Raw genomic sequence first — 10025 nt, 5'->3', positions numbered from 1 at the left:
GAGATGACCGACAGAAAAAGACAAGGTTCAGAATAGAAATGCTGTATAGCCATCATAACGGCCATCTAGTGGACACAAACACACACACACACACACACTTTGCCTATGGAATCAAACGTCAAAAAAAGTCAAATTCATATACGCGCATATATGGAATAGAATGTGCCTTTAATCGTAAATTTAAATTAGCACAGCATAAAGTAGAAGAGGTGGTTAGATTATAATTGTTATAAGCTAAAAACAGTAGGATAAGCAGTATCAGGAAATGTAGAAAATGAAAAAAATTAAACATGTAGGTGCATGAATCGATATAAATATATATAGATAGATGCATATATGCAGATATGAACCTGAAGTTACCACCCTTTTTCATGCACTGATATGACACACTGCATGTTTATGACTGACAATAATAATGATAATAATTATATATTATTTAAGCCACCTTACTCAACAACCAAGGACAACGTACAGACATATACACAAAATTCAGATTTAAAAGCAGCAATTGAAAATAATAGGTCGCTTTAACAGATGAGTTTTGACATTGAAAGTGTTGCGTTATCATCAATGACATTATCATTATTATCGTCGTAACTGTTGTTATAGTATTATTGTTGTTGTTGTTGTGTTTGTGTAATTTAATTGTGAGGGGGGGAAAAGAAAATGGTATAGTGACAGCCTGCAAAGGATGGTAAACTCTTAGAGAACAGCGGGTCTTCTGTTTTGAAAAACAGATTAAAAGAAAAATTATCTGAGGTTCTTGAGAAGGTCCATGACTCTGACACTGGGGTCGGGCAGGTCCGCCTCCAGCGTGACGTTAGGCCGCGCCCACTTTAGGCGTCATCGTAAAGTAGGCGTGGCCTGCCGGGCCGCAGTGAGTGTGGTGTAGCGGCAGCGGACGCTACCCCCGAGCCGAGCCGAGCTGAGCCCCTTCCGTACTGCGTGAAGCGACTTCTTCTCCGAGATGTCCGACGACGAGCAAGAGCAGACGATCGCCGAAGACCTGGTGGTCACAAAGTACAAGATGGGCGGCGACATCGCCAACCGTGAGTACATGTCGGCGGCCCCGCGCTCGGCCTGCCCCGCGGCATGCTAACGCCAGCCCCCGCTCACGGCAGCGGCCATGTGGTTTACATGCCAGGCACACATGCTAGCCGTACACGCCAGCTAGCTAGCTAGCTAGCTAGCAAGCATAAAGCTAGCAGGTGCGGGTGCTCTATCTGCTGCTAATGTTAGCTCTTGTACGTTAGGCAGCCGGTCGGTGACTCAACCGTAGGATTTAACGGTGGTCAACGTTAGCTCAACTTACCCCTTCACTTTTTGTTTTTTATTAAATTTAGACACAAACGTTTCGGCTAAGCTAAGAACTGGAGAACCCCCCCCCCCCTCACACACACACACACACACACACACACAAAGTCACTTTCACGTCAGTTAACCAACGGTTCATCTTTTAGACTACCTCCTTTTTGTGTTCTTCAAAGTCGATTTTCATTTACACACTTTAACGATTACAGACTAATCTAGGTCACTTGTCATTCAACAAGAAGGCTGTGATGCGTGTTTGTTGGAAATGACCTCTTTAACCCGTGATCCTCAACTGATTTGGAAAACAATGTTACACGCATGCAATAATGCCTGGAGTTAGGAACCTTTTGCAACTTTTGACTTGCAAAAGAAGTCAAAAGGTGAGAGTTGCTGGCAAATGTGAAAAGTTTCAAACTAAAATACCTGACGCTCCTTCTGCTTGTGGGAAATTAGTTGCTTGTTCAATGAAAGCTCCCCCATCTCAAGTCAGAATTCATGTAAATGCCAGTTGTGCTTTTTGACATTCTCGCTAAACCCATGGCAAGCCCTTAAATTCAGTGTTCTTCCATTTGTGTGCTGTACAATTGTAGAACTTAATCCTATTAGATGAATGCTCGTTTACAGTGTACTTCTTCGTTGGCACCGTTTGCAGCTACAGTCATGGTTTCAAATCAAAAGTATGACCCGGGTATCAAATCACAGCATCAAATGTTGGAGGTCGTCTCTGTATTTTCTTCTGCTTCTTATGTCCCAATCTTTTTTTTTTGTTTTTTAGAGGCACTGCGGCTGGTGGTGGATGCGGCTAAGCCCGGCGTGTCGGTGCTCAGCCTCTGTGAGAAAGGGGACGCCTACATCGTGACAGAAACGGCCAAGGTTTTTAAGAAGGAAAAGGAAATCAAGAAAGGTGAGGCAAAGAGGGGACGTTAGCGGCGCCGCTAATGGGTGTACGCCGTTTAGCTTCATAACTATAGGGGTTTTAAATTCCTCCAAAATGCTGTTGTTGATCCTCCCTCCATTTTTTTTTTTTTTTTTGTGTTTGTTATGTCACTTTATTCAATTTATTTTTTGCCAAGGACCTTTGCAAATGAAGACCCGGTGGTTCTCTTCTCCCTCTCCTAGGCATTGCCTTTCCAACCAGCGTCTCAGTCAATAACTGTGTTTGCCACTTCTCTCCCCTGAAGAGTGACCCTGACTACACACTTAAAGATGGAGATCTGGTCAAAATGTAGGCACCGCGCTCGGCAACAGTGTGTCCACCTCCCCCCTCCCGCTGTCACCTCCACCCACCCACTGTTTGTCTTCGGTGTGCCATCGTCCCGTGTTTCTCTGTGACTCTGGCTTGTATATGCAGACTCTCTCCTTGCTGTTTCGTATCCGCATCGTCAGCAAGGCGCCTCCCTCCCGTCCGTGGCAAACGCCAAGTAGGGTCAGATGCCTTCAGAGCACGTGTGTTTGGGAATTATCGGGGTGATGTTTAGGCTTCAGTCGTTGGCCGAATCCTACATGTCACACCTCCCTGCGCTGTGCTCGTTGAAGAAGCGACCCGTTGTCGTTTTGCCTCCCGTGTCTTTGTCGTCCGTGTTACCTTTGTCTTTCTTTGCTTGTGTCTTGTCTCTTTCGCCGTTCGAAATAGTTGGTCTGAGCTCACAGCAGTGGTTAAATGTGTATTTTGAGGCTTTGAACGTTTGTAGTCACACTCTTTCGCTGGCAGCCTAACCAGCCGGATCAGTCGAATACCATTTTGCAGCATCACCACCGAATGCACTCTGTCCTTCACTCACCGTAGCCCCACGTGACGTACAACAAAAGACAATTTCACCTTGGTATCTTTTGATTAGTAGCACAGACAGATACAATTGTTTTTAGGCTGATCTATTGTTATTGTGTTCAATATCAAGTATATGGAGTCACCTCGGCTGTGTGGCCTCGTTGTGCGACTGAATTTGACTCGCGGGGAGCATTTGCTGTATAATTTCAGACTCTCCTCTTCCCTTTTTTTTTCTTTTTTTTTTTTTTTTTAATCCCGCAGAGATCTGGGCGTTCATGTCGACGGCTTCATCGCCAATGTCGCTCACAGCTTCGTGGTGGGAGCCTCAAAGGTAGAGGAAATTTGGGGGGGGGGTTCTTTTTGCGCACCTCCTCTTGCGAACACACAGGAAAGGAGAGTTAAAATGCGCCCTCTCCCTGCAGGAGAACCCTGTCACGGGACGGAAAGCCGACGTCATCAAAGCGGCCCATTTGTGTGCGGAAGCCGCCCTGCGCCTTGTCAAGCCTGGTAACCAGGTACGCGTTATATCTCCCTAAAAAAAGCATCGCATCAGCGGGGAGTCGCGAATGTGGTTGGATTTTTTTTTTTTTTTTTTTTTTTTTTTTTTAATTGATTTATTTTTTCCGTTTCAGAACACGCAGGTGACAGAGGCCTGGAACAAAATCTCCCAATCCTTCAAATGCACACCGATTGAGGGTGAGTGTCCATTTTTCTTTTTTCGCTCTCGCCCGAGCCCGCTAATAAGCTTGTCATCTGGAAGGTTTTCCCTCCTCCCAGTTAAAACCATTCCCTGCATGTATCGGCCGGATGTGTCCGGGCATCAGCGAGACCGTAAACAAAGAGAGAAGGTCCCCAGTTTATTTATTCAGTTATGCAAGCCGCTACAGGTTGCATGACTCGATGCTTCCAGAGACAACATGGTCAGAGGACAAACGGGTTTGCAGGAGTCACCTCGGATTTAGGCGAAGCTACAGTGGAACCTTGACTTCCGAGTGGATCGACTCGTGAGTTGTCCACGATTCGAGCCGAGGTCTGCGTGGGGAGTGAGCTGGATGAGCGCCTGACACCGACGTGACCTAGCCCAGAGAAAATCTGTGAAAATCTCTGAAAAATTTAAGTTGCTGGTGAGATATGGAGAGCGTCAGGAGACACTCGCTGGGATTTGGGGAACGTCAACGGATGAGGCCTCGGGAGAGGCGTTCAACGCCGGTCACTGACCTTTTGATTATTTTAAAAAAGGAGAAGTGGCATTCACTCGGTGTAGCTAATTGTGTGTTACATTTAGCAACGCATATTAGCATTAAGTGTGGCACCAAATGGAAAAACCCCTCCTCCGAACTTAACCATGATTTGTAATTTATCAAGTCACTTTTTCTGATTCAAAATCGTGTTAAAAAAACCATTTCCTGGATCACCGATTGGATTATAACAGCGGTCGACAAGTGAAACCGAGTGAAACTACCCTCAGCATGGCGTGTTCTTGGGATATTGACTGTGTGATCACCACTTCAGACTTCTTCTTTTTTTTTTTTTTTTTTTTGCTTCTGTCATCGGAAGGCATGCTGTCTCATCAGCTAAAGCAGCATGTCATCGATGGGGAGAAGACCATCATCCAGAACCCGACAGATCAGCAAAGGTACCCCAAACCCCCGGCGTTTACGTGCACAAAAAAGCCCGGAGCGGTTCGTGCTGGTGTTGTCTTTATTTGCTGACCGGCCGCTGCCGCCCCTCTCCACCAGGAAGGACCACGAGAAGGCGGAATTCGAGGTACATGAAGTTTACGCCGTGGATGTGCTGGTCAGCACCGGCGAAGGGAAGGTCAGTGCCGTTTTTTTCTTAATTTTTTTATTCTTTTCCCCTCGCCGGGAGAATGCGAGTCCATGGTGTCCACTCCTTCCAGGCTAAAGACGGCGGTTTGAGGACCACAATTTACAAGCGGGACCCGAGTAAGCAGTACGGCTTGAAAGTGAAGACGTCCCGCACTTTCCTCTGGGAGGTTGAGCGCCGCTTCGACACCATGCCCTTCACCCTCAGGTAGGGCCGCCGCCGCCGCCGGCAGGGGGGGAAAAACAACCGCGGCTCGTAAGCAGGATTCAGCACTCTGCTTTTCACCAGGGCGTTTGAGGACGAGGCCAAAGCCCGCCTGGGTGTGGTGGAGTGTGCCAAACACGAGCTGCTGCAGCCCTTCAGCGTTCTCCACGAGAAAGAGGGTCCGTATTTGTCTGCGTTGCGTTCTCCCCCGACCCGGCCTTCGCCGTGACCCCTCTCCTTGTTCCCCCAGGGGAGTTTGTGGCCCAGTTCAAGTTCACGGTGCTGCTGATGGCCACCGGCCCCCACAGAATCACCGGCGGGCCCTTCGAACCAGAGCTCTACAAATCCGAGCACGAAGTTCAGGACCCCGAGCTAAAGGTGAGCTCCCGGGAAAGCAATGATAGCTGCTGCCTAATTGTAATTACAAAGACGAGTATTTTGAAAATGAAAAATCATCTGGAAGCTTTTTAAACAAGCGAGAATCTGTCTGAAAAATACTGTTGTTTTTTTGTTTTTGTGTGTGTGTGTGTGTCAATCGTTGGCAAGGATGTATGCCTTCTCATCAATTTTTAGTTGATTTTACGTTTACCGGCAGTATTTTCCCATGATTTTGGAAAACCTGCGACGAACGTGTTCATCCGCTCCTCAGCAGCTGGACGACATTCGCCCACCCGTCCTCTTAAACCTGCAGTCTTAAACTACTTGCGTCTCCTCTCCACTCTAGACTTTACTACAGAGCTCTGCGAGCCGCAAAACACAGAAGAAGAAGAAAAAGAAGGTACGTTGTTCCCGGCAGAAATAAATGCTTTGAAAGCGCCCATTTGCGCTTGGCACTTCGGCAGTGAACGCGCCATTTTTATTTATTTATTATGTATTATTTATTATTACTATTGTTTATTTTATTTTTATTTCTTTAATCGCCGCGACGACATCGACCACTAACACTTGGGCGTCGTCGTCTTTAATCAGGCAGGTGATTGGCTGGGATGACCGCACAGCCAATCACCTGCCTCCATCTAACCCACAGCCAATCACCTGCTTCCTTCTAACTTACAGCCAATAACCTGCCTCCATCTAGCCCCTCACTGGTCTTCCTCTAGACCAGTGCTTCTCAATTATTTTCTGTTACACCCCCACCCTCCGCCGCGACTATAAACAATATAATTTGTCTATAAAATTGTTAGAAATATACCTTTGCATATAATTATATCCTTATTAACATTAAAGAAAACAAAAAAGAAAGAAATATAGTTTAACGTATTTGTTTTTAGTCCGTAACAGACACCGTAAACACACCGGTCTTTCCTCGTCTCCCACTGTAGTCACAGTGAAGCCAAGCGCTACATACGCTTCGTCATATTTCCTCATCCTAAATTTTTTTTTTTGTCTCGTAATCTTCGTCTCTCTCCGCCTTTCTTTTCGTCCCTGTTTAAAAAAAAATTTAATGTTGTCTCCTGAGGGTTTGTTTACCGTACTTAATATTGCCTGCTCGGTGCAAAAAACTACAATGAGACAATGCGAGCGCCACTGCCAACTACTGTAGTGGATGTGCAATTACACTTTATTCTCGTACGGCCAAAAAAAAACAAAAAAAAAAAGCATGTTCCCCAGGGTCACACACGCCCCCCTATTTGAGAAGGACTGCTCTAGACCACCGTTCTTGGTACCGGGCCGAACAGAAAGAATAAGTAACTTACATTATTCCCATTATGATTATTAACCGATTCTAAACAATGCTTTATTTTGAAAAATTACCGTCTATGACTCACTCTTGACGCATACATTCAGGCTAATATTAAACCCAAAAGCTAGCACAAGGAGTGAAAAAACCAAGATGTCTTTGGAAAGTTTCAGTGAGGAGACCGAAGAACAGCCCAGGACCGCTAAGATAAAGAAAGCTACATTTAACACACAATCCCAGGAAACCTACTTAAAATATCGATTTATCGCGACAGGTGATTGCCACGCACCAAGCATGCTTTGCGTAATATGCGAAAATATGAGATAAGCGGGAATATTTATATATTAATACATATTTATCCGCCGCACCTTAAAGGCCAGTCCTTTAAAATAGTCTATTAAACCAGTACATGGTGCAAAAAAGGTTGAGAACTGCTGCTCTAGTCCTCCAACTACCCAGATCATCTCCATCCTCCTCAAGGAACCTCCACAACTCCGTTCCGACCTTCTCACAGACCTTTCTTCATCTCTTCTCTGTTTGCTAAAGTCCTCCACCCTCCCTCCTTGGTCGATCTTCTTCACACACACACTTATTCTGGAAACTGAACGATGCTTCTCATTGACTCGCGTTCCTTTGTTTTCGTCCGCGGTGTGTGTCCCGCAGGCCTCAAAGACGGCGGAAAACGCGACGGTGCAGCCCGCCGAGGAAACCGAGGCGGCAGAATGAAGACGGCCTTTTTTTTCACGGATGCGGGAACAACAACAACAAAAAAAAAAAGACAAAAACGAAAGGCATAAGGAACTTCCCTGTGATTCTCCACCAGTCACGCGATGGAGTTGCTTTTACAAATTGACATTAGTTTAAAAGAAACGACAGATTATTGAACTCGCGTCGACGTTTAACCCTTTACTGCAATAGCGGAAAGAAACCGGAACAGTCGCTGCGGTTTGGAAATTATTTTTAAACGAAAAAAAAAAACATTTTTTTAAAGAGTTATTTACAAACGTTTCTGAATTTGAAGGGAAACGAATCAGTTTGCACGTGGAAACAGCGCACGTTTCTTTTTTTTTGGCCAACGAGCTCCCCAATTTAAAACCCCCCGCCGTCGTTCAAACCGGCCATAAGTTTAGAGAACAGTCATTTTGTTAAATTCGATGGTCCCCCCCCCCCCCCCCCACGTGTGAATTGCGAGGATTAAAGCGTTGTTTCACGCCATCGGTCGGATATTTTGCCTTGAAAACCTTTCGAAACAGATATTTTCTTAGCAGTAAAGGGTTAAATGTCGACGACGTCTCCGTGAGATCTCGCGCTCTTTGTACGACCCCCGTGACCGGGATCACCTCAAGATTTTTTTTCAGTGTAAGAGCTTCACCCAAAAGCTCACGAATGTCAATTCCGTTCCATCCTCGCTCCCAGATCGCCCTTAAGACCGAAACTATGTTTTAAATTACAACATTTTTTTAATTGGTGAGGAGACGGGGCGGAGAAAAAGGTGTTTGGTTGACTTTAGGGAAGACACTGCTATATTTACTGCCATTAAAGTATGAAAACTGACTTTAAAAAAAGACTCTGGAGGACACGCTTTCGGGTCTGAAGAAATGAAAGACCCCGTGTGTTTTGTCACATTTAGGGGAAAACAAATGTTGAGACCTCCAGCGAAGTGAAATCATGTAATGTAGCTCAGTGAATGGGCAAAAGAAATTTACAACTAATAAACATTTTCGTATGTTTCTGTTTTCATTAAAGGTCCGTGTCAAAGACTTTGCCTTTTTATATCCAAGCACTGTATTTTTTTTCTGACACTGGTAATTCAGATTCATTCACAATACCACAATAGTGATAATTATGATATATATTGTTTTCAGTCATTGAGATGAGCTGTTGCCAGGCAACATTGGATCTAGTATGTGCTAAAGAATTACAGTAATGATTCTACCAGGCTTCAGAAAGCAGATGACGCGTTAAATGCCTTCTTCAGAGCTGAACCGCAGCTTTATTGACGATAAAAAAATTCCAATATTTTTTATGTCATTTCCAGTAAGTGAAACTATTTTATATATGCTTATTTAACACTGGAATATTTCAAGCGTTTATTGGTTGAAATGTTGATGATCCTGGCTCACGGATCATGAAAACGACAAATTTAGTATCTCAGAAAATTTTAATTGTGAATTGTTAAGGTGAAAATAAATTTTGCATGGCAGTTGGAAATAAAGGTCGCGGAGTCCATGTGGCTTCAAGTCCAGTGGGAAGTTTCCACAATAAATGACGCTTTTGGCAGCCATGTCCAGCTGCCTTTAGTCCACAATGTTTTCTGAAGACCACAGTCTATGCTTCTTTCAGGAAATTTTTGGGCATATCATGCTTTCTTCTGCTGACCAGCTTTTTGGAGATGTTAATTTAATTTTCCAGCAGGACTTGGCGCCTGCTCACACTGCCAAAAGTACCAAAAGACGGGTATTGCCTCCATGCTCATTGATGCCATAATTCATGCAAAAGGAGTATTGAGTGCATAGAAATTAACATGCTTTTCAGACATTTCTGTTTAAAAAAAGTCCCTTTTTCAATTCATTTAATTCTAATTTTCTGAATCAGTGACTATTGTTTTTGTAAGCAATAATATTTCAAGAAATATTGGCTTGAAATATTTCACTGCGTAATCAGAAAATTAAACATCTTAAAACAGTTCAATATTTTTTGTCAAATCATTTCAGAAAGTGAGCCCATATATCGTACAATTTAAATTATTTGATATGTACCTGTATATAAACTGAGTTTCTGCATTTTGGATTGTCTGACTCATGTCTTATAGAAGAGCGCCAATAAATATTTGAGGTAAGCACAATTTCTTAAAGCATTTATTAACAGAACTGTATTATGCAAAAATATTTTAAAGAGACTATCGTATTGAAACAGCATAAATTCAAATAAATGTATGAATAGCTTGTATTATAACTTTATTTTGACCCAAGCAAAAATACAGTTGGCCGGTGAACAGCTGATATCCCAGATGCATTTCAGGCAACTCACTCCATGAGTGGAGTTTGCTTCCATGATCTTGTCTGGAGGTTCTCAGTCATCAAGGTCTTGGTGAAAACTGACAAAACATGACAAGAATTTATATGATCTTTATATTTGTCCATTGTAATTGTGAGGGTAAAGTTGAAAAGCTTACAAAACAAAGTACACTCAAATTTTGACTTTTCTTTCTCAATTTACCTACAGCGTAAGAAT

At 43.8% G+C, this 10025-nt stretch overlaps 1 protein-coding gene across 1 annotated transcript; it reads left to right on the top strand.

The window, feature by feature from the left end:
• The first annotated feature begins 869 nt into the window (after window positions 1-869).
• Window positions 870-8551, top strand: pa2g4a (proliferation-associated 2G4, a). Its single transcript, XM_086167798.1, has 13 exons — window positions 870-1049; window positions 2087-2215; window positions 2431-2536; window positions 3341-3410; window positions 3502-3594; window positions 3712-3775; window positions 4637-4715; window positions 4819-4897; window positions 4980-5113; window positions 5195-5289; window positions 5361-5488; window positions 5835-5888; window positions 7455-8551. Exons 1-13 carry the CDS (start codon window positions 968-970, stop codon window positions 7515-7517), a joined length of 1176 nt encoding a protein of 391 aa, XP_086023924.1. The 5' UTR covers window positions 870-967; the 3' UTR covers window positions 7518-8551.
• Window positions 8552-10025: the final 1474 nt, after the last annotated feature.

The sequence above is a fragment of the Fistularia commersonii genome, chromosome 21, assembly GCF_037954325.1.
Source record: "Fistularia commersonii isolate RoL2024-O1a breed Wild chromosome 21, RoL_Fcom_v1.0, whole genome shotgun sequence".
Taxonomy (NCBI): domain Eukaryota; kingdom Metazoa; phylum Chordata; class Actinopteri; order Syngnathiformes; family Fistulariidae; genus Fistularia; species Fistularia commersonii.
This window is presented reverse-complemented; position numbering and strand designations above follow the sequence as displayed.

Coding starts and splice junctions, on each gene's coding strand:
- pa2g4a (XM_086167798.1), top strand. CDS start 968: ATGTCCGACGACGAGCAAGAGCAGACGATCGCCGAAGACCTGGTGGTC. Junction 2,537..3,340: donor GATGGAGATCTGGTCAAAAT/GTAGGCACCGCG, acceptor TTAATCCCGCAG/AGATCTGGGCGTTCATGTCG. Junction 3,411..3,501: donor TCGTGGTGGGAGCCTCAAAG/GTAGAGGAAATT, acceptor CTCTCCCTGCAG/GAGAACCCTGTCACGGGACG.